At 38.2% G+C, this 27,678-nt stretch overlaps 1 protein-coding gene across 2 annotated transcripts in view; it reads right to left on the minus strand.

Moving 5' to 3' along the window:
- The window catches only part of DHRSX (dehydrogenase/reductase X-linked), a 161,889-nt gene that overhangs the window by 97,648 nt on the left and 36,563 nt on the right, over positions 1 to 27,678 (minus strand). For both annotated transcript variants that reach the window (XM_005516493.3, XM_088051145.1), the window contains exons 2-3: positions 27,295 to 27,402; positions 14,806 to 14,874 (exon numbers count right to left, since the gene is read on the minus strand). In XM_005516493.3, the coding sequence (XP_005516550.1) occupies positions 14,806 to 14,874; positions 27,295 to 27,402 (177 nt within the window). The remainder of the gene's footprint in view (positions 1 to 14,805; positions 14,875 to 27,294; positions 27,403 to 27,678) is intronic.

Consider the following 27,678-nt stretch of genomic DNA (forward strand, 5'->3'; position numbering starts at 1 on the left):
CCTGAGCAGAGAAAAAATAAACAACGTCCTGGAAGAGTGTGACCTCTTCAGAATAAGAAGCTCATTAAAGGAAGGACTTCAAAATGCCTGCAATTGTGTGTATATGGCAGGCAGGAGTGTATACTATAAAACAACTAAGACCTTTGATTTGTTGCCTGTAACTACCATGGATAAAAGAAAACAGCAGTTACAGAGACTATTTTTGGCTTGATTTCATCCTTAATAAAGAAAAGTCTGGTTCAGCCTTGTTGCACTGGAACAGAAGCTGTTGGGAACGCACAAGAATCCAGCTGCTTGTCAGGCAAAGTGTAGACAAAAGGTGACTGAAACCAGCTAATAGCCAGCCTTTACAGGCTACTCTCCCTGCAAATTAGTCTGGTGCTATGCAGTGTTTTCTAAGCAGTCAGACTGATTAGCATATATGAACTCTGGCATACACAGAAATCACACCATTATTCAGTGCTATACAGCCTAAATAAGGGTTTAGAAGCCTTCAAAAAAATCTTTGCAATTAACTGTAAATTCATTGGAAACAAAAATACTACAAGGCAGGCATTTTAAAATATGTAGCTGAATTACAGTTCTTAGTGACTGAAGAAATAGAGAAATTTAGTTTGTGGGTCTTTTAGTAGCAAGTGCATGGTGGGAATAACAGCTGCCTGCACACTTATTATGTGATTTGAAGAGCTGTGAGACTCGCCTCCCAGAACAAATTTATGGCCAGCTAGGACCAAAATTCAAAAATTCTTGCCTTCCTGAAGTGCCTCTGAGTAACTGTCCAGAGAATTACTGGAATTGTCACTTCCCTGATAAATCTGAGGCAAGCTTCTAATTAAGGCAGAACGTTTGAAATGATGAGGTTGAATCTCTGATTAAGTTAAAGTCAATTGTAAGTTTACCATTGTTTTCAAGAAGACATGGAATTGCAGCCTTAAACCCCTTTATTTAGAAGGTTATAATACTCCCCCCACAAGGGTTAGAAATACATGGATGCAACAATCAAGTAGCTTTGTGAGTCATATTTATTGAATGTAATCATACAAACTGTTAGGTACAGAATACTCACCAGTTCTTCATAGTCCTGGACAAATGACAAATTCTTTTCTGACCATAATATTATATTTATTTTCCTTTAATGTTCACTTTTTAAGGAGTTACTTGGCCCCTAGCAGGGAAGTGTACAGGTCAACTTAAAAGGAAAAATAAAAAAGTCAAGAAAGGAAAAGTAACATTAATGGGGTTTTTTTTTTTCTAATTCTATCTTCCTAAGCTCAAGAGTGATTTCAGAGATTTCTACCTGCTTTCTGTTCATGTCCAGAATGACAATAAAACCACTAAAACAGCTTCCCGGATGTTAATAATGCTTGAGAATTGTGTCAATATATGCTGATAGAGGCACTTCAAATGCAACTGCCACAAAAGAGAGGGGGGAGAAAGAACAGGGCTTCTAGCCTCAGTTAGAGTGGTTACAGTGGTGATCTGTAATGCCCTTTCAGCCTCTATTGTACAAAACATATAAAGCAGTGTGAGTCTCCAGTCCCTAGACAGCAGGAGGAAGCTCTGTGCCTCCCTGCCATGGATGGAGACTTTGGATGTCCTTCCTCATAGCATAACTCAGGGGCTTTCCTTCCCAACTTAGAGAAGGAGAAAACATTTATCAGTGCAAGGGATGAGCAAAAAGCTCCCATGTCAAAGGCAAAAGAGAGCCACACTGACAAGGAACTGGCTGGGGGCAGTGATCAAAATACAGAGATGGATAAGTAAAGGTTAAGTTCCTGCCTTTAAATTTCTGTGTCTGCCCACTGATACCTATTTCTGCCTTGCCTTTGGCAGCCAAACTCAGAATTTGTAGTTCTGAGATATAAAAAAAGGAAGCCAGAAATATTTAGAAACACATACAGGACTTGAGAAGGAAGGTTTGGGAAAAGGACAGAGGGATGGTTCAGTGGGAACATAAATGCCAGGGAGACATTGAGATGAAGAGGGCAGAAACACAAGAAAGAGGAAAACCCATCAACAGCTATTTCATCCCCTTCAGAGAAAATTAGCTTAATGATACAGTCACTCTTTTCTGCTTTTCAGTTGAATAATAATGGAAGTTATCTTTCAGGCTTTTCCCAAGGCTAGCATGATACCTCTTCCTAGGACAAAAACACCCACTGGACATAACATGTCGCTCTTACTTTGTGTTTTTTAATTTGACAGCTTTGAAACTAATTTAATAGAATAGTTGCCAGAGAAAAGATATCATACAATCCATATCATTCATGTGTACTCTTCCAATCCTGTATAAAATTAATGAAGACCCTTGTTTCTCCTGGTTGGGCAGTAGGTCTATGTCTCCATGTCAGAAACCAGCTAAAGAAAACCTAAAAAAACTTAGCATAGTGGATGAAATATGGAGAATAGTAAATCACATTGTTCCATTTAAAAATGTGCATTTTTTCTGGCTGTACAAGCACCATTAATCTGGGATTATTTTTAAAATTGAAAATGAAAAAGCACAATAAAACTACAGGTTGTTCCCATTGATTTTTAATGTTAGCTTGCAATATGCAAACCAGAGAACAAAAAGCAACTCCTATGAGTACATTAGTACCGTCTTAAACATAATGTGAAGCAGCCAGATATGTGCTACAAAGCTGTATTTTCCATTCTGAAATTTTTATTTTTTTTTAAAGAAAGATGGAAAAAGAGAGATAGAGTAAGGAAAGGAGAGAAAGAGTGAAAAGGAGAGAAAGGGAAAAGAGTGACAGAGATAGAAATGGAAACAGAAATGTGCCAGGAATGCTGAACACTTTGGAAGATCGTCAGAGAAGACAAGGAAGGTTAATTATACAGAATGGAAAGGAAAACACACAATGTGACTCGATGGAGCATTAGGGGGTAATATGCAAGCTGAGGGCTAAAATAAAGCCTTTACCCTCACACATCCTGCCTGGGGGGTTAAACAAGCCTTGTGGGCACTGTGCTAGCCCAGCTCATCCTTGCAAGCAGGTACGGCTGTGAAAGCTGTGTCACTGTTGACCGGGACATGACTCTCTGAGAGTTTCTCTAACATCTTGGTGTAATAAATGCAACTTCCAACAATAAAATCCTGAACTATGGAGTGGCTCCAATTCTTTATTCAGGGACCATTTGCTCAAAAGTCTGCTTAGCTAAATAAACACTCAGCCCCTGCACATAATATTTTCTGGATATGATCTTATGCTCCTTCAAGTCTATGTAGCAGCAACCTCTTTCCAGATTCTTCCTTCTGTCTTCATTTTCTTCATCCTTCTCTACTCCTTGTGTTGATTTTCTCCTTAGTCACTCTTTCCTCTCAACCTTTAGTGTCTCCCCATTTTTTTTTGCTTATTAAAGTGCATGTTAGTGTCTTAACTGTCTATTTCGGATTAAACTTAAAACTAAATTAAAAAATATGACCATTTGAAAAGAAAATGGAACATAAAATGTAGAATTGATGTTGTGGAGTATTTTCTCCTATCATTCTGTTATCTGTTTTCCTTTTTTCACCCATTTTCTCTCATTTTATGTGTCTGATTCAGTTACTTTTTGAACACATTGGTACATATTCCTTTTTATAGCATCCATTGCAGTAGAAGGCTGATTTTTATTTAACTCAAAGACTAAACTATATTTAAAAAAATATTATCTGAAGTGAATCTGCAAAATCTGCAATTAACCTGCAAAAAAAGATAAATTCTTTTAAAAAATGTCCCAAAAATAAAAATGGTCAGTAAAAAATATATTTTTCAAGTAAAAGAATAATTTAGTGCTGGTAGCATAAATTTATACCATCCCTGTGAGACTGAATACTCCTTATGTCATCAGTGACATATAATCACACCTGGTGCTAAAAAGGAACCGAATGAAAAACATCACTAATTTCTAGCACCAGAAGATGATGTGTTTTAAAAGGTTGCTACAATGGCAGCTTGTGGAAAGGGTCCATGAAGCCAGGCAGCAGGGAAAACACCACCTAGGTCCATTCTCCATCAAGCTGCAGAGAACAGACTGAGGCAGCGACCCACAACCACTGTTTCCTTTCAGCCCCCACCCACTCCTTACATAACTGTGCCCCATGAATCCCCAGGCTGCACTGGATCCAAATTCCCCAGAGCACGAGAAGGAAATTCATTAAATCCCCTGTTCTGTCCTCATTTTGCTACCTTACAAATCCCTAAAACTGGGGCTGGCAGGTAGGACTTTTCCAGCTGAAATGCAGGATTAGCCATTTTGCATCCAGCTTCTGAAAAATAACCCCCATGCAACACTTTGGAAGCACAAAAGAATGGCTTTATTTCAAAACATTATCTTCAAAAAATTAGGTAAAATTATATTTAAGAGACTAAGGATATAGGTGCTAAATTTTCACACAGCCTAAGAATGGTATTTCTGGACTACCCTCAAGAAATTACCTTTGGCACCAGCAGTTTACATTACCTGATGAGTTCTTTGTCATCTAAACAAAAAACAACAACAAAAAATAAAATAAAATAAAATAAAATAAAATAAAATAAAATAAAATAAAATAAAATAAAATAAAATAAAATAAAATAAAATAAAATAAAATACTAAGATGTCTATCTCCCCTGAAGACTGTGCACCCACTGCACAAGGCTGAGATGCCAGGCTCTGCCCCAGGACAGCCTGCCCACAAGGAGGCAGAGGCAGAGCTCAGAGGGAGTGAAGGACCTCTCAGCTGAGCTTGTCAGTTCCCCAAAGCTGCTGCAGCCATGATGTTCTGCCATCTCCACAGATATACACACACTGCCAGCACCCTGGGGCCCAATGCTCACCAATAAATGCAAACATGGCCCTAAATGCTCTACTTCTGATTGCACTGAGATGAAGAAAAGGTTAATTGGATATGGGAACACTGTAACGAATTGTTCTCTTTTACAAGCAAAGGCAAACATACTATTTTATCCTGCTGGGTGGAAACACAGAAATGGCTACTGCTTTCTGACTAGCATGTTTTTAGAGGTATGACTCAAGCGAATTAAAAACAAACAAAGAAACAAATAATATTCTGTCTCTTGTGTCTGTAGGGCTGACTGAAAGGGCATCTGAAGAGGCAAACACAATACACTTATGTATCATTGGTAGTTATCAAGGTAACTACAGGATTGTGAATACAGACTAAAAAGATGTTTCATATATCTTATAAAATAGCAGTCTTCTTCCAGCCACTTCAGATCACCTTAACTGGAGGAAGAGACTAAGATTCTCAGGAGAACTACTTAGTATATCAGTCTTGTTCTATCCCAAATAAGAACATTTTTTGACATTTCCATCTATTATCTATAGCTAGTGTTTGAAAGTATAGGCCTTCATGGCACTGGAGATGTGTTTTGTCTTCTACTTTCAGGAAAAAAGTCTTGAAGGAAATCCCATTTGAGGACTTCACTTAGCTAGGGAAAGAAAATTTATTTTTTGCATCAGCTCAAAGAAAAAAAACCAGAATAAATAGGCTGATGGAACAAGGGTCCAGACTCACACAAAATAAGTATTTTCCATAGGATATTTCCATTTTGAGGCAATTTTTAAACAAAATCTTTTTTTTTAAACAAACTTTGGCAACATTTTCTTGTTAAAAACCCCATATCATTTATAGCATGCATTTGCAAATCAAAACAAAGCATTAATAAGCAGAAGTTTATTAATTCAAGAAGATTTCAAGGTCTAGATTGTAAAACAAAGATTGTTTTTTATAGTACAGCAGTCTGGGACATAAGAAACACAGTTAGGATGAAAAGTCTTTGATCTGGATCGGGCTTAACACAAACTGCCACTTTTCAAGTTAATCCCTTCTACAGAGATTCTGCACTTTCTCTGTGTTATTTTGTAGATATGAGTGTAAAAGTGTTTCTGTCTCTCTTTTGCCAATAAATACTCCCATTCAAACAGACATATCTCTTGGTAAAATTCTGTCTTCAAAAAAATTGTTCCAATTAGGGCCATGGGTTTTTTTCATGGACTGATTTTCAAGTGTTGAGTATAAGCTAGGAGAAAGCCTGCAATATTTTAGGTTGGAAAATTAACTTGTTACAAACATCCCGTTCAGAAGCCCCCAACTGCCATGACAAAGTTTTGAAAAGGCGAAATTGTTTTTCTCCTCATATTATTTTTCCTTCCTTTTATTTTCCCTGATATGGACCAAATTCTAAAGGAGACAGAGGTATCATTTAAATGATACTGTATCATTTAAATGAGATCCATGTTCCAGGAAGCTTAGTTGCTGTAAATTACTTTTTAAAAAAGCGCAAGTGAGCATAAGTGAGATAGGAGTAAAATGAGAGGAAACACAGAACAACAGCAAATCTTGCCCAGAGCCACGGAGATCTCTCTCCAACCACAGGCCCACGTTTTTCATGCTTCGGAGCTAAAACATTGGCAAGGATTATTTTTCAACTAGGTCAAAGTAAATGTTGGAAAGATGATTTGATTTATTTTGTCTCCTCAAGTCACATCAGTTGTGAAGAGCTACTCCTGCCAAGCAGCCTGAAGTCAACAGTAATCTTGGTAAGAGAAGTCAGTGGCAGAAATAATGTTAAAATTAAATAAGGAATGAAACACAGCAGAGCATTATCTTGGGGAAATTAATCAGGTGGTGGTAACAGTTCACATCATGTTTAGAAACAGTGCCTCAATATGTGAAGAGAAATCCAAACTGAGACATGATTTTTAGGCATGTAATGATACTCATGTTAGATGTTTGGCTTAATTGAAAAGTCTCTAAGTACCTTTAGAAATATTTCTTTTTCTTTTTACAACCAAGGTTTTCTAGCACCAGGTATCAGAAAAGATCATTAAAAAATGCTGGCATTACACACTTCCTGCAAGACTTCAGGATAAGAAGGGTTTAGAAATGTACATGAGCATGATAATTTACAGTCAGATGATGAAAATGTGTCAGAGATTACATGCATTATGTAATCTTGAACACATTAAATTTGAAAGCTATATTTTAAAACTCAAGTCTTAAAAAAAAATATTAGTCTATGCCCTGCACAAAAAAAAAATAAACAAAAAATCCCAACAAATGAAAAACAAGAACAGAACAGAAACCAACCAAACAAAACACACAAAAACCACCCAAACAAAAAAAGACTCAAACAACAGCAACAAAACCAGAAATGGCAACAACAGTAAAATAAACCAAAATCCAAAACACCAAAAGAAACAAGAACGGAAGCTGCTTCAGAGTCATTCTTACTCTAAACATCAGCATTCCTACACTTCTTCCCTTTGTTTCCACAGAATGTTTTTTTTTTTTACTTGCACAGATGTGATTTTTTACAGTGCTATGAAGGTCTTTTCAAATACTTGCTTCCCAAGACTGCATTGAGGTCAAATTATTGCTATTCCTATCACTACATGAACATAAGAGTCTTAATTTTGGCACTGTGTGAACACTGATACAGTTTCTGGAAGGACCTGAAGTCCTGGAAGCTGTGTATGCTACAGTACCTGTATTCAGGTCTGGACACACAAAGCAGACAGGGTTTCATGTGGGTTTGGCACCTGAAATTTGCTAGACTTACAAAGATACAGGATGGCTGAGGCTGGAAGGAGATTGTCTCTGCTCATACTGGGCCACCTGGAGGTGGTTGTCCAGGACTGTATTCAGTTGGTTTTTGAACATCTCTCAAGATGGAGAATCTACAAACTCTCTAGGCAACCTGTGCTGATATCCAAAAGCTCTTATGCTAAAGCAAATAAACACATAAATAAATAAATAAATAAATAAAACCCCCTCTATTTTTAATGGAATTTCTTGCATTTCAGGTTGTGCCTGTTGCCTCTGGCCCGGTCACTGGGCACTGCTGGGGAGAGCCTGGCTCAAAACTCATTTAAGAACTGGGACATCTATTCAGAGTTTCAGTTCTTTTCCATTGAAACATAGTCCTTGAAGCACAAATTAAGCATGGGCACACTGGCATTGGTCCTTCAGAGGTGCAGAGGCTCCTCTCTAGCTGTACTTCCTCTGGAGCTTTACCATACTGTAAGGATGGAGCTGACAAGAAAAGACCAGCACACTCAGGTTGACCAGCATCTCTTGTTTGATGTGCAGTTCATACCTGGGAGGTTGCTCACACAGCATACAGGTTCTGCTAATTCCAAGTTTACTTCAGCCCATGAGCTCTCCATGCTCTTGGCAGCTGGATCCCCAGTACAGAAGCCAATGTCATTTCCACATAAAATATTCTACTTGTTATAAGGAAATTAACTTCTAAAGCCCTACATGTAACCCACAGAAGATAGGTCTATATAATGTAGTTCTTGGAAGAGAAATATGAAAGCATTCCAGAGAAAAAACAAATTGCTTTTTCCTTGGCTTTGTCTTTCAGTATATGCTGGCAATTTTCTTGAAAACAGTCAAGGTCTGGAAATAGCTCACACAACCTACCTGCAACTACTGCTTGAGATGGGAAAAAATAATGGCATATTAAAGGAAGTGACAAACCCAGGAGCACCTTTATTCAGTCACTGCACAACATCATGACTCTACAAGTGCATACAAGAGGATCAAAATCCTGTAAAAGTCTGAATTAGGAGCTTTTTCCAGCCTTGAAGAGGCAATTTTAATTTGAAACTGCCTTTCTCCAGATTGCCTTCAGTAGGGCAGCACAATCAGCAAAATCCTAACCTCAGAGCTTTGGTGCCATTAGTCACACAAAGCTCTGGTGATTTACAGCCAGAAAATCATTTCAAGACATCTGACGGGACTTTGTTTTTCTGCCTACAGCTACACCTGTGCACTTCTTTGTCTCTAAGTTTCAATTAGAGATGATTTAAATAAGAGAAAATCATGTTTCCTAGTGGCAGAGCCTGTTAATGAAATGTGTTTCACATTTCCAATGGAAATGGGAATTCAGGAACCCAACAGGCAGAGATTGTGCCTGCATTATGAATACATTTCACATTTGAAAGGCTTTATCTCCATCTCAGTATCTAGATAAGCAACTCGTCTTCAACTATGTGAACCATATTCATATCGCTCTTAATTTCTGATTTGCCACACTGTTAACATGACCACTCAATTTCCAAAGTGTTTTAAGAAACCCAAAAAATAGGGGGTTCTCTACTGTTCTAAATATCTGTAAGAACTGAGAGGAGAAATCTTGTATCATGTTACACTGGAAGTCAAAACAAGAACAAGAAAAGACATGGAGCAAACAGGCTTAACAAATTTAACCATGATTTTGCATCAAAGAATTATGTAAAACAAAACACAAAAGCAGGATAATTGATTTGAAAGCTTTTCACATAAGCAATTTTATCAGAGGGCTCTGGAGACACTTTTCTGTGGATTAAAATCTTCCCTGCTTAATATGTAGCAAAAAGTCACCAGCTTTACTGGGTAAGGGACGTAAGTGCTGTGACCACAGAGAAAAAAGTATCAGCCCATACATCACTTTCTTGGTCTCCAGAAAGGAGACTTCCATCCCTTGTGCATGGGGAGGATCCAGTCACAAACTTAGATTAAGTTTAACACATCCAATATTTTTTCAAAATTCAAATATTTTCTGATGGCTTGAATATACCTGATAAAACCTCAGATGAGGCTATGGAAGGAAAAGAAATCTTAATGTTTAGGCAAGGTTCTTATGCCTGTCATCAAGCGACAAAGCAGAAAAACTCTGCTGTTCCACAAAGAGTCCTTCAAAGTGGCATACTGTGAGACTGAGACTTCTTTACACTCATTCATTCCACCATTTTTGGCTTTCAAGATGTCTTCATAAGCCTGGAGTTCAGCTGTACAACTCTAACTGAGGGCAGCCATTGACCTGCCAAAGCCAAGAACTGGAGATAATGCACCAGCATGAGAAAAGAAACCACACAGATGGAAACTGCACTGTTATTGTCAGGAAGCTCTTTTAACCAATCCTACAGGTCTTTCAGCATCAGCAGTGGTAGAGAAAGGATATTCCAATAGCAGGATGTGGTAGAAAAGACAAAGTAGCCACATTAAGTCTAGCCACAAGCCCAGGATGTTATGCTTTTACAACTCAAAACTACACCACAAAAGAAAAAGCGTCACAAACAAGCATAAACTCATGCATGCTTATGCATACTTTGTAGAAGATATGTCTCAAATATAAATATTTTCCACTATTTTTGGCTGGTTGGATGACCACTTCCATAATGACATCTTTGACATGCCATGCAAAAGAAAAACTCCTGGCAGACATTTTTTCACATGTTAACAAGGCATCAGTCCTTGCTGAAATTAACTCTTTGCTGAAGACAATTCCCACTAACATGCTGGGAATACCACCACCAAGTTTAAAGTTTATGAATTTGGGAACTCAGCAGATGACTTCCCCTAGCCTGCAGGGAAAACTAACAACAAACTGTCTGGTACAGAGCAGAAAAAGCTGGACTGCTCTGTTAAAAATGGTGCCTGACATACAGCAAATGTTGGTGGAGAAACCACCCACAAGTTATTCTGTAATTATACATGGTGTGTATTGGCTATATTAGCCCTTCTTCTTTCACGTCAATTCTTCAATCTCAGATCTCTAATAAAAAGGAAAAAAATCCTTATTTTTTAGAAAGTTATACTACAAAAGGGAACAAGAGACCTTGTCATCTCCTTATTCCCTGGCTGAGCCACATGTAGCATAAACATCTCTAGAGAAAGCTCTGGGAAAAAGCCAGGCTTGTTAAATGCACATGAATTGTTTTTAAGACAATTCATCCTACTATTTGGCCCACGCTGTCTTGATGTGGGCCAGACTGTAAATGACACAATTTGGTTGCCACTGTGCTAACCTCTGCATTCTTCTGACTCTGAGGGAGAAAGTCTCTTCTTCCTTTCTCACCTGACTTCAAATGGAAGTATCATGAACACTGTGAATTTAGCTCGTAGTTTTATAATTGTGGTTTTATTTGAATTGCCGCAAAAATGTTGGGTGAGATTAAACGCAGGCTTCTCCTTTTGAAGAGGTCTACACTTAATATGACTTTTACACCCTCTTTTCTCACTAAATGTTAATTTTTTTCTCCTTTGACTCTAGTTGCAGCTCCAGCTCCTACACTCCAGTTGTGAGAGCCTTCCCTTGGTACTGCACTATGTGATATTTATGCATAAAGTTTTGCTAATTGCTGATTCCATTGGCATTCATGAACCTTTGCTGGAATGAATGAAGCTTTCATTCATGTTTATATATGAGTTTTAAACATTTGTATGTTTGCAATCATCAGGCTAGAGCCAGCTTTTATTTGCAGAGACATAAGCTGAGGGTAACTGAGTCAGGAGATATAACTTTATTATGTAAACAGAGAGATTCTTTTCCAGCATCACTGAAAGTTGAGTTTATTACAGAAACCTCCCATTTCTACAACTCAAAGGAGTTTATTCACGACTGGTAACTATGGCTATGGCTGCATCAGCAAGCAGTTAGGATCAATAGAAGTCCATTTCTGAAACTCATTTTGAGCTGGGCACCTGACATAGGCACTTGCTGCAGGTCTGTGGAAGGCTTAGTTCAGATAAACTCTTGGGTTTGCCCCCATGCAGTAATGATCTGTTACTGCTGCAACTCACCTCCCAGGCTAGTTCTGTCCAAAGGGAATCCAGGCCAGGGCCTGCAGTGCCCTTCCTGATAGGAACCTGTGCTCAGCAAGCAGCCAAGAGCTAAGGGCTGCCTGAAAAGCACCCAACTGATCTAAGGCACACACTAACACAGACACACCCTATGTGCAAATTACACAGGCTTATCCAATCAGAATGTCTCTGAGGCAATCCCGAGCCATCAAGGATTTTCCCAGCCATATAATTGCTACTATTAACAACACAAGTTCCCAATTTAACAAATGGAAACAAGATAAACGTCCACATCATCTTGGCTTCTCCCAGCTTTATGATTCAGGGTGTAGCAATGTGTTGCCCTTGGTCTTTTGGAAATAGTGCCCATGTGAAAATTTTAATGACAATGCAGCACTACCTCTGGCCTGTTCTGGATATCTGAGGGCTGTGATTTCTTTATCATGGAGGAGGTTCTGATGGTTAAGCTAACTGGGTCTATCATGCCCCGAGGATTTGTAGCATATTTACTTCCACTCCCGTGTAAGTCCTCCCTCCTTACACTTTGCACTAGGTTACCCAGAACAGAGGCCCAAAACCAAGAAGGAAACTTAAACAGTCTGGAATCAGCAGGGATTCAGTATTCAGAAGGTTTCTGATGCAGCACCAGGGGAGAGGACTGGTGGAAGGAAGAGGTGAAGTGCTACATTAACATTACTTAGATTTTCCGAGTCCTTTAGCATCTCTGATTTGTAGGGGAATGGCTGCAACTGCTTTCCTCTCCAGTACTCTACTCTCTTTTGGCATTGGCTCTGCTTTCCATGCCTCCAGCATGGGAAACCAGGCTTCCTGCCTTCCTGTATTCAGAAGTTCTGTCCATCCTTTTTTCATATCTTGCCATGCTTTTACAAAAAAAAAAAATCCCATCACCTGCATGCATAGCCTTTTTATTACTGTCCTTTATCCTCCTCTGCAACTGTTAGCACATTATTGCTCATCAGCTGCTTCACAGGAACTACTTATGTGAATGCTTTGAATCTCACTTGTCCCAGAAGTACAGATTATGTCAAGTAAGACTACTTACCCTTAGATACCAGACAAAGCCCCAGACAGACAGTGGGCCATGACAGAGAAGGATGACAGTGCCTTAAAAACATTGTAATTACTTGCATTCAATAAACCTGGCATTTTCCCAGAGCTGTCTCTGGGGATGTTTGTGCTATGTAGGGCTCAGCCAGGCAACAAGGAGAGGACAAGGTCTTTTGCTCCCTTTTGCTGTCTAACCTGATAAAAAGCAAGAAGATTCTCTTTGTTCTAAGAGATGTGAGATCTGGATAACAAACTAATGGCATCCACTCATGTTGTTTGTCCATAATAGCTATATTGTCCCAATCCTTGCCACACTGGCTGCCCAACAATAATATTTTGAGTAGTTCTCCTTCAAGAGTCTGATGTTCCTGATGAGAGCAGTTTCTGGAAAGCAGTGTTTTCGTATGGGGCCATGAAAAATGCTCAAAGAAAAAGTAGGGGAAAAGGACCAAGACAACCAATAATGGTTTTAAGCAGTGATTAAACAGATCTTGAACTGTAGCTTTTGAAAAGGTGATGCTCTTGCACAGCCCTGTCTTGGTCACAGTATCTACACACACATCCTATTAAAAACAAAGTGCAAATTCATTGATACACAGTAACACAGAGGTGGCATTCAGTTCTGCACAAGTCTTCTGTACAGGATGTTGCACTTGTAAATACAAATTTCTCTCAATCAGTGAAAAATTCCGAAAAGACAAAACTCTTCCAAATTATTTTTAAGGCAAATCTATCAGGGCCTGAGATTATTTAAGCCTCAGTCAAAATAATTACAATGAGGAACAACTTCAGCCAAGTTTAAATACACTTTCAGCTTCCTGAAACTGACATCTGTATCTTAACAGTTTATAACTGACGGCTATAACTTACTTTACTTAGAAAAATCTAGAAATGCTGGAGTGCTAGAAAAGCCTGTGATCAAGCAGAAGGGAGAAAATAAGATGGGCCCTGGTTTATTCAGCTTCATGCAAGTCACGTGACATAATTAATTCCAACTGGTTTTGGTCTCTGTACAGAAACTCCAGCAAAATATTTTAATGATGTAATAATTACCTTTTTCCTTTCATGATCCTTCTAACTATGCCTTAATTTATGATGCTTTTAACTAGCAAACATGTGTCCTGAGGCTATAATGGATGCACATTTATTTAAGTCAAAAGATAAATACTAATGAAAGGTTTTTTAACACAATAATTAACATGTATTTTTATCATCATAACAGTAATTATTAGAGGCACAAAAACAGAATCAGATCTCAGAAGAAGCCATGAAGATCCTAAATATGTTGAACTAGCAACACTGCCCTATGATTTTGCCAGGAAATGATACATCAAAGTGGCAGGAATGAATCATCATGCACCATTAGGAACTACACCCAATGACAAAAATATGAGCTGCACTAACCTCCACCATAAACTGCAAATTACAATCACAGAGCAGATAGAGTGGAACATGCCTTTTCTCTTAGTTATCAAGCTATGCTAACCTTATACCTCTACAAACATGATAGATCATCAGATAAAGAACAGAGAACCACAAAAAAGTGCAAATATAGGCATGATATAAAAGGTCCATTTATTTGTTTTACTTTGCGAAGTATTCTAAGCTCTTAACATGTCAAATAACCCAGTCAACCAGCCTTGATCTTTTAAAAACCTATTAGCTCCAAAAACCAGCAAAGAAACAAAGCAGACACTCCTACCTGCTGTCATCCTCCCCTTAACAAAAGTTACTGGTATTTGAATTTTTTCCCATCTATTATATCATCCACATACACATCCACAGGCAGACTGTAACTTGCAGGCAACCCTTTTTTAGTGACAAACAGTGAAGTTAAAGAAGGCTGAAAACAGTTTTTTAAAAAATCCTATGCATTTTACCCTTGAGTCAGATTTATTTCAGGAATTTAGTTCATAGAGTCACAGAATCATTGGGGTGAAAAGAGACCTTAAAAAGCACCTGGTTCCAAACCTCCTGCCATGGGCAGGGACACCTTCCACTGGACCAATTTGTTTAGAGCTCCATCCAGTCTGGCCTTGAACACTTCCAGGAAGGAGACATCTACAACTGCTCTAGGCAACCTGTTCCAGTGCCCCAAATTCTAATAAAAAATTTAGCAATAAACAAGGGGACATCATATAAAAGGAGATGACAGAAAAAAGAAAATAATATGGTACCTTTTCCAGTCAAAGTTTCTTCTTTTATTTTCCTCACCGCTTCTTGGCCATCATTTTCACTGTTTCCAGCTGTTAAAGGACAGGAAATGAAAAATTATCAATGCAATCAATTTAAGGAGTGCCACTATGAAGTGCCAACCCCAGTGTAAAGCCAGAAGTTTCAGGTAGAAAAGTGTGCTTCCTGTCAGGCAGCAGAGGCCTTCAATGAGGGCCGCACAAATGCACTGCAATGCACACAACTTCTGCCAGTTTATCTCATTTATTCATATAAAATAAGAAAATAGAATAGTCCATATAAAACTGGACCAGCAGACTTGAGATTTGAGTCTGTGGGTAAAGTGAATTGTATCACATCCAGATTCCACAAAAACTTCCCTATAGGTTAAAACAGACTTCCCCTTGCTCTTTTTCCAAAATGAAGAATTCCACAGTTGGAGGAAAATAAAATAAATAAATAAAATAAATAAATAAATTTAGTCAAAAAATAAATATATTTAACATTCCAGATAATGGAGATAATACATAAAATCTAGAGTCATACAGCTGTACAACTGTTATCTCTAAATTCCATTAACAAGGAGGGAAGGGGAAGAGAGGGAAGAGAGGGAAGAGAGGGAAGAGAGGGAAGAGAGGGAAGAGAGGGAAGGGAGGGAAGGCAGACAGGGAGGCAGGCAGGCGGGAGGGAGGGAAGGAAGGAGGGAGGGAAGGAAGGAGGGAGGGAAGGAGGGAGGGAAGGAAGGAAGGAAGGAGGGAAGGAAGGAAGGAAGGAAGGAAGGAAGGAAGGAAGGAAGGAAGGAAGGAAGGAAGGAAGGAAGGAAGGAAGGAAGGAAGGAAGGAAGGAAGGAAGGAAGGAAGGAAGGAAGGAAGGAAGGAAGGAAGGAAGGAAGGAAGGAAGGAAGGAAGGAAGGAAGACGGAAGGAAGGAAGGAAGGAAGGAAGGAAGGAAGGAAGGAAGGAAGGAAGGAAGGAAGGAAGGAAGGAAGGAAGGAAGGAAGGAAGGAAGGAAGGAAGGAAGGAAGGAAGGAAGGAAGGAAGGGAAGGAAGGAAGGAAGGAAGGAAGGAAGGAAGGAAAGGAAGGAAGGAAGGAAGGAAGGAAGGAAGGAAGGAAGGAAGGAAGGAAGGAAGGAAGGAAGGAAGGAAGGAAGGAAGGAAGGAAGGAAGGAAGGAAGGAAGGAAGGAAGGAAGGAAGGAAGGAAGGAAGGAAGGAAGGAAGGAAGGAAGGAAGGAAGGAAGGAAGGAAGGAAGGAAGGAAGGAAGGAAGGAAGAAGGAAGGAAGGAAGGAAGGAAGGAAGGAAGGAAGGAAGGAAGGAAGGAAGGAAGGAAGGAAGGAAGGAAGGAAGGAAGGAAGGAAGGAAGGAAGGAGGGTGAAGGAAGGAAGGAAGGAAGGAAGGAAGGAAGGAAGGAAGGAAGGAAGGAAGGAAGGAAGGAAGGAAGGAAGGAAGGAAGGAAGGAAGGAAGGAAGGAAGGAAGGAAGGAAGGAAGGAAGGAAGGAAATCCCAAAACAACAAAGCAGATACTTGCAGTATTTTCTTCTTGCTGTTTTTCCCCCTTTAAAACCATCCAGCCTTGTAGAGAAGAAAAGCATTCAGTTTGATGCTAATTCCCAGATATAGAAGAAGCATCAACAAACAAACCCTGCAGTGAAACTGCCATTTCTGGGGGAATTTGTGCACAGGGTTTATGGGCAGCAGATCAATTTTCCTCACTGTTTCACCTCAAGTAATATACTAGGGTAGGATTTCAAACTCAATGTGTTGTTATTAGGCTGGATAGTGTTATGCTAGAAATAAAAATACTTTTGTCCCAATTCTGTGAAGATCTTATTTGATTCCTCTTTTATTCAGCACCTCTCATGCAGAGATCATGCTTATTAAAGCCTCCAGTGTCTTGATTTAACTCTCAGTATGTTCACTTAATTTGTTCTTTTAAAAGAGCTTGTGTTCACAACAAATTTTAATTTGCTTTATTTTGCTGTTATATAAATGGTTATTCATTAAAGCTCAGTGCCTTCCAAATGAGTTCATTTTATTCATATTTGCATATTTTTCACTCTAGACCACTGGGAAAAAAATATAATTATTTTGCTAAGCAGTCACTTCAGATGTCTGTTTCCAGCCTGATTCAACAGAGTTTGAAAATCAGATGCTGAAGGCGGGAGTATTGCAAAATTGAAATAGCCTCAGTGAAAACTGCCACAGAAATAGAGATTTTTGAAATTTTTCTTTCAAAGAAAATTCTGTAAGAAAGAAGACACTGAACAAATGACCAAAATCTTTACAAAAAGTTCAAAGACACTTGGATCAGAAGATACCATGAAAATGAGAGGCTAATCCAGGCTTCTGAGTTAGGTTAAGGAGATCAGCAGCCCCTTGCCAAGGGTGGGTGGGAGAGGAAAGGGACATTGCACTTTTGCACTGCTTCCCTTCTAGTACATCCTTCTGGGATCTTCTAAGCAAAGTGAGTGGTAGGCATCAAAAAGATCCTTTTAAGTGCTATATTAATTATTCAAATTTTTTTTTAAAAAAAAGCTTTTTAAGTCACCAAGCTAACACAGTCAGCTTTGAGTTGGGAAAATCAAAACTAATCTGCATCTCCTTGATGAAGTTGGGTCACTAAAGGGCACAACCTTCAAGTGCACTGAACAGGTGTACAGCACCCTAAACTCAGGAGGAGAATGGTTTTCTAGAAGAGGTCAAATTTCTTACTGCTTTCAGCTGGTTTAATTCCTCAATATCATATTTGTCATGATTCTTTAAAAAAATTTTTGATACACAAAATAATCCTCTGGCTGGACATTTTTTGTATGATTCACCATAATTTCCATATGTTCCATATACCAGAATCTATCCATTTGAAGTGTTATAGCATCCTTAGCATAAGATCTGCCTACTCTGAATTCAAGTGGTTTGAAGTGAAGGGTAAGAAACGGAAGAGAGATCATGTATTTTATGCAGTGAGGGAATCTTAAAAAAAGCTTTGAGAAAGAGGGATTCATTGTCTTGGGAGCTTAGATCATCAAAGTACCCAAAACCATAATAATCTTGCTATTCATGCTAATTTAAAGTGTCTACTGGGAACTCAAAATAGATATAGCTGTCTCAAGAACTGTTTATGCAAGCTGTTCAGTGCCCTACCTGATGGGTTTTTTCCACTTAGTCCACACAGAATAGTGAAAAATTTGGGTGAGACTTATCCAATAACAACGCTGACTAAAATCAATTCTGAAAAAAAACCCTAATAATATAAAAACAAATTCATTCTAAACAGATGCACTTGTATAAAATCAGATATCATTTCAATGGCATAAAAAATATAATTCTTAATAAAATACTGAAAAAAAAGGAAAACATTTAAATACAACTTTTAGTCAAAGGAAATTACTTATCTCCTCCACATTCACTTACACAAACACCACAAGTCAAAGCAATTTGATATAAAGCCATCAGAGAAGTAAATATTAAAATTCTTATCAGCACCAATAGGCTTTGGATCTTATTCTAAATGTCAGGCTCTGTCATCTTAGTCACTTAAGCAGATCTTCTGAAAGTTATTTCAGGGATTTCAACAGAATTATCACAGAGATTGCTCGGTCTGAACAAGGCTGAAAAGAGCACGGCCTGTAGAAACCCAGTATGGGCCAAAACCACATTATATCACATTATGTAGTTAAGGGATTCTATGCCTAGGGGTTCTATCTATATGTATTTTTTATACAGTATTTTTAATTTCTTTGAATGTGACTATCTCTTCAAACAAGTAATTGCCACTCACACACTGAATTTATGTATAAGACTGATCCTGATAAAGAAAGCAAGAGGTTTTCCAAATGGTGTCTTGCAAAACTAAGTATTTGCAATCTTGATGTTTCAAGGAATTGTACTTCAGGGCATTATAAAGAAATTTAAAATAGTCTGTGATCAACAATAGAGCCTGTAAAGCTTAAAGTTGTCTGGAGAGAATAAACCCACAAATCCAAAAAGCTCTTGCTTACCTAAGTTTATCAAGGGAAAAATTTCCTCACTTTCAGTAAGATAGCACAAAATGAAGACAAAAAAAACTTTGGGAGATGAGCACTGAGAAGATTCAAGGCAACCAGCATGTGGTGTCCAGAGAAAGACCTGACCCCTCCAGCTTGGAGCCTGAGAGCCCCCCTGAGCACAAAGCCTGCAATAAACCCAGTGCACGGAAGCCCAGGAGGGAGGGCAGGTGTGAGAGCTGCTCACAGCAGGGCAGCCACGCTGGCACATCAGCTGCTGGCAAGTGTGACCCCCTCGTTCATGTGACCCCCTCGTTCACCAGTGCCTGAGATAAACGCTCGTCTCTTGACTTATGGAGCCATGATTACGGATCTGTTAATCCCTGAAACAACGGATAACTTTCCAGGGCATGCAGCATGCCCATGGGCCTTCCCTCGCCCCACCACTGCCTTCAAGCAACCCAAGTGGCTCAGAAGTGGTGCACATAAGCTCTTACGTATATGTGCATTACCAGGAAAAGCTTGGTGTTACCACAATCAACCCTGCATAAGTGTATACCACCTGGTTAAGGAATTGCAAAGGATGATGGTTAGACAGATGTCTTTGTGCAACAGAATATGAAAGTTTCCAAGTGGAAATTTGAATCAAGATGCCTCCTCAGAGCAGCATAATCCTCACTCATTATGATCGAAGGGGATCTGATTTCTTTGAAGCACAAGCCTGAAGACAGGGCTTGTGAGGGCACCCAGTGCCTCAAGAGAAAAGCAAAATCCTATCAACTGGTGTTAGGAAGATTATGCTTTTATGAGTGTGCACAACAAATAAAACATGCCTAAAAGAGAGGAATGATTGCCTCCAAAATCTCCAAGGATGAGAAATTTGAACTCAATAAAATATGAGCAGGTTTTTTTAAGGAATTTATAAGGTTTCTTTTAAAGGAATTTATAAAATCTTAGGTAAAAGGAATACAGACCTTGGATCTCATCCATAAAACATTTAAGGCATGGATTTCAATAAAGCTAGGTATAAGGATGTGATCAGCTATAAAAAATAAATTTTGAACATGGTACAAACTTCCTTGTGTCTAGAGACAGCACACATCTTGTGTCATCCAGCTTATGTCATTTTTCATACAGCAGTCACAACTAAATATATGCCTTTTTTTGCATGAAAGGTAAAAACGTTGTAAGTGTTCCTTTGAAAAAAAAAATAAAAATAAGCAAGTGGGAGAATGTTGATTTGCAAAGAAGGAAAAAAGTCATCATTATTGCCTTAGGTTTCAGCTACCCATCTGTTCCAGCAAGAGGTTAAGAATGACCCTGTTTTTCAAACCTAAGATACATCTAGACAAGTGCTCTCTTTCCAATAATTCCATCAAACCTGTAGCAGATGCTTAAGGAAAAGAGATGACAGCAATAAGCCTGGGAGTGATTTTTTCCAATACACCCTCCCAGAAGCAAGAAGTTTCAGAGATTTCCTGAATAAAAGGTCACACACAGACTCCTAAAGAACGTGGCCTGCACTGCTTCACCTAATTGCAATTTCAGTTCATTCAAGTGCTTGGCCACCAAAGAGTTCTGGGACAGCAGGATCCGTGATTTAATGACACACTTAATTACATTCAAAAGGTTGTACTTCAGTAGTTTGTTTGTTGTTGTATTTTTTTATTTTGTTGGATATTCTCAACTTTGTGTACAATAAGACAGGGAATGACCACTTCTCGTTCACTTCCTACACCATTCATAACTGTATGATACCACACCTCAGTCATCTGTTTGGAAGCAGCAGCACTTTGTTCTGTGCCCCACCTTGTACAAAGCCATCCTGCACTCCTAACCATCACTCTTTAGTTTTTTCCAGTTTAACCAGACTCCTTTGGTTATGCACAACAGGATGAACCAATGGTTTCTATAAAGGAAGAGGGACGCTTTCTGTCCTGTTTTCATCTTCTTTCCTCCTAAGTAATATAATTTTATTTGCCTTTATGACTGGCATGAAATATCGATGATGTTGTACATAGAGCTTTCAACAGTAAATCACAATATTTATTTAACTCTTTGAGTAGCAGTTAATTTAGGTCCTATTCTTGTAAATACATAGGTGTGGCTGTTTTTTCTCATATTCTGTATTTGCATTTACTAACACTCTGTATTTATTCACCCCTTCATAACATAGTCATTCACTATTGGGATATTATTTCCTATTCTTCATAATACTTAAAATTTCACAAGGCATCTCTGGACGCCACCCAGTCTCACCCTCAGCTACAGCTAGTGGCCCAGGACCACGTCCAGTCAGATCTCAGGTATTTTCAGGGATGGAGACTCCTCAACCTCTCTCATCAGCCTGTTGCCAGTGTTTGACCATCCACAATGTAAAAAAAAAAAAAAAAAGGAAAAAATAAAGAAGATTTTTTTTCCCATTAGGCACTGGAAAAGATCCCTCTGGTCCTTCTCTCCTCTTCAGACTCAATACAGCTCTCTCAGCCTCTCCTTTCATGTCACGAACTCAAATCCTTTAATTATCAATAGTCAAATAATTTTGAATATCCTAAACCTATCTTAAAAAATGCATCATCTCACTCTTTACCCTATATTCTGTATCTATCTTTTATAAATGTACTGAACAACTGTCTATGGGACCACAAGTACCTTTGCTACAACTTGAAACTGATAATTTCTCCATATTGTTTTCTGCCTCCTAATCTATTATTAACCTACAAGATATCTTTCTCTTATCTCAAGAGAGGCCAGACACTTTAAAACTTTTGGCATGAATCTTAACAAAAGCTTTTGCAAATCAGGATTAAATTAATTCACACAGTTGTTGAATATTTCAATGAATAAATAAAACAAACACCTAGAAAAAATACACTAACTCTTCCAAAATTCATTAACACATAGTTAACTCTACATCTTTTTAAATGTCTGACTTACTTTTCAATATAAAAAAACACAGTTACTGGCCTATGTTCTTCCAAAAACTGCCCAGCCCCTGTATTTGTTCACCTTACACTTCTCCTTTACTAAGGATGATTTGGGGTCCAGAAATACTTTTTATGCTTCTGATGGATTTTGGTTTTAATCACAGTGGCCTGTTTTAGACTGTTTTCATTTCTTTTTGATGTACAGTACTGTATTTATACTAAGTTTGTAACTATCTCCATACTATTTTAAGCTCTCTATCTTTTTAGCTTCTCATTTTATATGTTTCAAAGACAGTGAACAGATTGAAGACTCCAAGTCCATTTGGCTGGTCCTCAAAAGGATGCCTTTACATCCCCCTGATAAAACTTGTTCTCCTCTAAACCCTTTAAAACTATTTTGCAATAGGCAGACCAGAACACAACATAGCACTTAAGGTTCTGGCCCACAAAGGATTCATACAGCTGAATCAATTCAAGTTGTCTGTTTAATTTGTTCATTTTCTAACAATTTCTAATATTTGTTTTGATTTTCACCCTATCAAGCACTGCTGAGTTTCACAGAATGATTTCTTTTGACCCTGAGATCTGCTTCCAAAGTGATGATGGTCAACACAGAATCCATAAAGTCTTTTTCTGGTGTTGTTTCCCCATGTCCATCACTCCATATTGATCTACACTGAGCTGCACATGCCTTTTAACACTCAGCTTCTTATGGTCTTCCTGCAATTCTTCACACATCCCTGGTCTTTATCACCTTGAATAGTTTGATACAATTCAATAGACTTGTCACTTCATTATGTGCTCCTCCTACAAAATTATTTGTTGAAAGCACCACATGTTAAAACAAGCACAGGGGTGACAGTCTTCCAACAGAAATTAGGGACTAAAGTGACAAAATTCATATATATTTGGAAGACTGTGTGTGGCTGTGTGCACATGTATGATGCACAAGTAACAGTACTGTAAACAGAGTTTTTCATAACCCTGATTACAGTGCACAGATATGATAGAACCTGAACTGAATTACAATTATAAAGCAATCCACATGCATTTCCATTATGCTTATACAGAAAAAAAGAAATCATCACCCACTTTTTATAGGTTGGTAACATTTTGACACTTCCTGACTAGCTCTGGAACTCATTCAGGCCTAAAAAACCTGGCTGAAATTAGGAAGATAAATACTTTTCAAGGAAAAAAAAAAAACAACAACCCAAGCATCTCATAGATCTATGTACATTTAAAAAAGACTATTAAAGTAACCCATAGAAATTTTCAGTAATTGAAATTAAATCAAGCTGTCTTTGAAAATTAATAATTGCACCATCTTCTTAGGATTTCATTATCCTTCTAAAGTCACTTTGTAGTATTATACAATATAAGAATTGTCTGATTTGTGATGCAGAGAATCCAGCTTGAAAATTGAAAACTAATGGGAATCAAAGAAATGACAGAAATATCTCTTGCTTGATCTCCTGCAGGGCTTACCAGGGTCACACAGAAATGCCGAATCTGGTGACGGAAGTACATTTATATACACCAAAATTGCATGGCTCAAGCCAAAATTGCAGAGCTCAAATAAGTTACCTGAATATATATACACAGATATAAATATAATGAAACTTCTTCCTTCAAAGTGTGAGCATGTCTTAGAAATCTTTGACACTGATATACTCAGACACTAAAGATTGATTGCACTGTTCTGAACCTGGTGTTTTATAACAAGCAGCATATGTGTAACATTGTAAAGGTGCAAACTTTTTGATTTTCATTCACAATTTTCAGATGGAATTATCAAAACTTCTATATTAGATATTATCACATTATCTCAGCCTTCTTTTATTAACGTACTGAGGGAAAAAAAATTAAGAATAAAATTTAGACTCTCCTTTTTTGAGCCAACAATTTTACATGTGCACACAGAATCCTCATAAAATTAAACAGGTGTGAACAAGGATGGAAGAAATATGAATAGTTTATGCTTTTTTTATCAGTCTAAATTGAGACCCACAAAACTGTGGCAAGCACCTTGAACCAGAGCTGAAACTACTGGGTTTTATGCCCTGGGCTGGGGGAGGTCACAGAAATGTTCGGGATATCCTGATTTCCAATGTCCTCATTGTGAAGAGCATATTTATTTGTAAGTGCACACAAAACACTACCTCAGTATCAGTCACTGATGAATACAGTGTGTCATTTGCCTTCTACCTCTGAAAATGAAATTGCAAGTTTATTTATCAACTAGTAATTCACAGAGGAGGCAGCAGGAACTCTCCGTGTGGCTTGATCCCAAAGGTTCGTCACAGCCATCAGTCTTCCCTACCAGGGGTTTTCTGTCTGCCATGAGACTTTCCTAAAGCAAAAGCCCTGCTGACTGTGAGTAAGGCTACCAGGAAAAGCAGCCTGGCAGAAAACCTCAGTGAAATCTATCCAACAAACACACAGAAAAGTACTTTCATCATTTCAGCATTTGTCAAAACCCCTTTCCCAGGGAGAGGCTGAGGGCAGGGTGAGCAGCACCTGCAGAGGAAAACCATTGGTGGGGGAATGGAGTCTTGTGTACCAGTGCTGGGGCTGGAAAGGAAGAAGGTTTAAAAGAACTATGAAACCACTTGTAAAGGCTCTGACTGAACGTACTGCCTTTTCATACAGTGCCTACCCACGTTCCACAAGGTAACATGCTTTCTACTTATTTGCTTTCCTCATTCCATTGGTAGATTGGATTTAAAAGTAGGTTGTTTCAAATATTTACTCCTCTAGAATGTCAAACTGAATCAAAACCACATCCATCACAAATGGTGAATCATTTTTCACATCAGACATTCAGGCTTGACTCATTTGCCTGCTGCAGGGATAGCATCCTTTATTGCTACAGTTCCTATAATGGGAAACAAGCATTCAGTGATTGAGCATGATTGACTGCAAGCTACATGTGAGTCTCTCTTGCAAGCCCAAATTCACTTAACATCCTTTTCACAGAAGTTCATGTCTATATACAAACATAAGGTGAAAACATTTCTAGAGGAGAAAGCTTGAGCACACTTGCTGTCTTATTTGAGCCTTGAGTGGCCTGAAGCAGAATGTGCTAATGCATGCCAATGTGCCAGCAGATATTTCAAACATACTCTGGACACTTGGGCCCAGCAGTTATGAGCAAGGATGGAAGGTCATTGCATTTAATGCGCTCTTGAGACTGTTATGATCTTGCAGCTGAAAAAGCGCCTGGGACTATCCATTCTACTGACAGGGCTGCTTTGGTCTGAAGAATTTCACAGGCAAAGAAGATAGCTGTGACTCACAGGGCTCAGTTTTTAGGTCAGAGTTTGCTCGGAATAAATGAATCAGCTGGAAGACTTACTCATCAAATGCTTCCTATAATTAATTTCATTAAATTTACATTTGTAGGGGTTCTTAAAGCAAATAGTAAGATTGATACAACTGTAGAGTGAATAGAAGTGTGTGTGTGTGTAAGCACAAAAAGAAAGAGCAAAGTGTTAAAATAATGCCCTTTATGGACAAACAAAAGACATGTTTAGAGGACACTGTTCCTGTGCTGTGCATGTCAAGGCCAGCAGATGATCATGCACTCTGCCATCAGGAGGATAACATCTCCAGGTTACAGCATAATACACATATCATTACTTTTCCTGTTAACCCAGCCTAAAAATAGTCTGTAGATAGAGCCTATATATTGCAGAAAAGGAAAAATGTACTGAGAGCTACTGAGAAATATAAAAGATCACAGAATGGTAGTGGTTGGAAGGAAGCTCTGTCCAATCCCTCTGCTAATGCAGTTTCACCTAGAAAAAGCAATACAGGTCGCATTCAGACAAATTGTTAATATGTCCAGAGAAGGAGACTGCACAACCTCTGTGGTGGATCTGACCATAAACTAGCCTGTCATTTCTGATCAAGAAGAATCACGGAGACAGGATCAGGACCTGGCTGGCATGACCTTTTCCCATACTCAGGCGATGCTCACAGGATCACATGAGTTCACAAATCTTCATGCTTATGAAAGTGAGTCTGAGTGAATGAGGTTCAGGAGGGAGTGATTGTGAGTTGAAAAAATTCAACTTGTTTAGGTATTCTGCACCTAAACCTCCCCTTCCCATTCCTGAAACTCTCACACTCTGCTTTTTTTACATGTAATATACTAAACTTTAAGTGATACAAAATAAATCTTAAAAAAAAGAAGAATGTTCTATGCTTCCATGACCCTATGCAAAGAGAAGAAAATTACCCTTTTTGTTTTCCCACTGAGTACATTTTTGCAGTCCAACTTAAAGATGAAAATCAATTTCAGTGAAATATTAATGCTGACATCATTAGCTACATCTAGTTACATTAGCAACATCTAGCATTTATGCTAGATATTTTTTATTATGTTAGATGTTTTTTATTAAAGCAGCATCTACTTGTGTTTTGGAGACGCTTGGGTTTGACACATCTATTAAAATATGTATGAGTAAGTGGTGTTCCACTTACCTGTATGATTCCAGGACAACTCCATTAATGTTACTGACTGCACTACACTAAAAGTACATGGCTACTATGCTCTCATCCATTGTTTGGACTGGGTTTGATATGTGTACAGAGCCTTAGAGAGAGAAAATTCTGTATAAAAGTTGAACGAAACGGCATCACCAGTTTGATAGTGTACAATGAAACAGCAATCTTCAGTGACTCTATGGAATAAAAGTTATAGTGGTTTAGGTAAAAATCTAGTTAAAGAAAGATGAAGTGAGAAAATGCAGCATTTTAAACATGTAAGTATACATTATACTACATTCTGATTTAGTAGACATGTTAGTGCATAAATATACATATATGTATTAGAGAGAGCTTTAAAAAATAGGAAGTCTTCTAAACAGTGTCTGCAGTAGAAAGAAATAGTGCACACAGGATGGTTTTTGAGTTCATAGAGAAATTCACCTAACTTCAAATGTCTCACTCTAACACAGTCGCCTTATCAATTCTTTATTATCCATGGAGAGAAACAGGCACCTACAGAAGGTGAATTATCCATCTCAGACTGACACAACTGAATCTCCAGGTATTTATTTCCTTGTTTTGCCTACAGAGGCCTCTTACAGTGACAAACTGAGAACTAAATGCTCAATTTTTATGTGGATGAAGTTATAAGGGCTATAAGGCTCTCTCCTTATAACACAGATCATCCCCCACAGATCATATTACTAAACTCTGTAATATTCCTTCAAGTCTTTAATTTGTTTTCCTCTTAATGAATATGTGCACCCTAACACTGATGCATGACCCATCCCTGTAACAGGGAACTAAAATATTTTTGTAATACTCAGATATTTAAGGTTTTTTATCGTTTACTTCTTATATAAGGTAGTACAACTCTTCCAAGCCCTAGAGAAAAAAAATCTCATCCACTATTATTTTTAAGATCTTGCAAAGCAAAACATAAATCAATCTTTATTTTTGCTAAATGCTAGCTAAACGTTCTCCAACATTCCTCTGACATAGCCTTACTTATGCTGGAAAGAAAATACACCTTAAAAGAAAAAAAAAGAAACTTTGTGAAAGAAAAAGTATATTAAGAAAATAATGACTTTACCTATTATCACATGCATGCCAAGTCTTGCCAAATGCTTCACAGTTTGGTAACCAATTCCTTTAGTGCCTCCAGTCACTATAGCAACCTTTCCATTTTGTGTAGGGAAAACTGTATGAGAAAAAAAAACAACACAAGGTTAGTTCACAGTAGTAACAGAATTAAGAAGTTTAGATGCATTTCACAGAGTGTACACTTAACTTGACTGCTCAAGCCAAGCCAGTAAACAATCTTGGGAGCAAACTCTGTATGGAAATAAAAACTATGGAACATCCACCATTATTTACTGCACTACAATTTTCCAGTATTAACAGTTCACGGAAGACTGAGGTTGACGACACAAAAGGCAAACACCCACTTCAGAAATTTTCTCATTTCTATTTGCAT

Source organism: Pseudopodoces humilis, chromosome 2 (assembly GCF_049639895.1).
Source record: "Pseudopodoces humilis isolate 2021_Gansu_Grassland_sample_001 chromosome 2, ASM4963989v1, whole genome shotgun sequence".
Lineage (NCBI taxonomy): Eukaryota > Metazoa > Chordata > Aves > Passeriformes > Paridae > Pseudopodoces > Pseudopodoces humilis.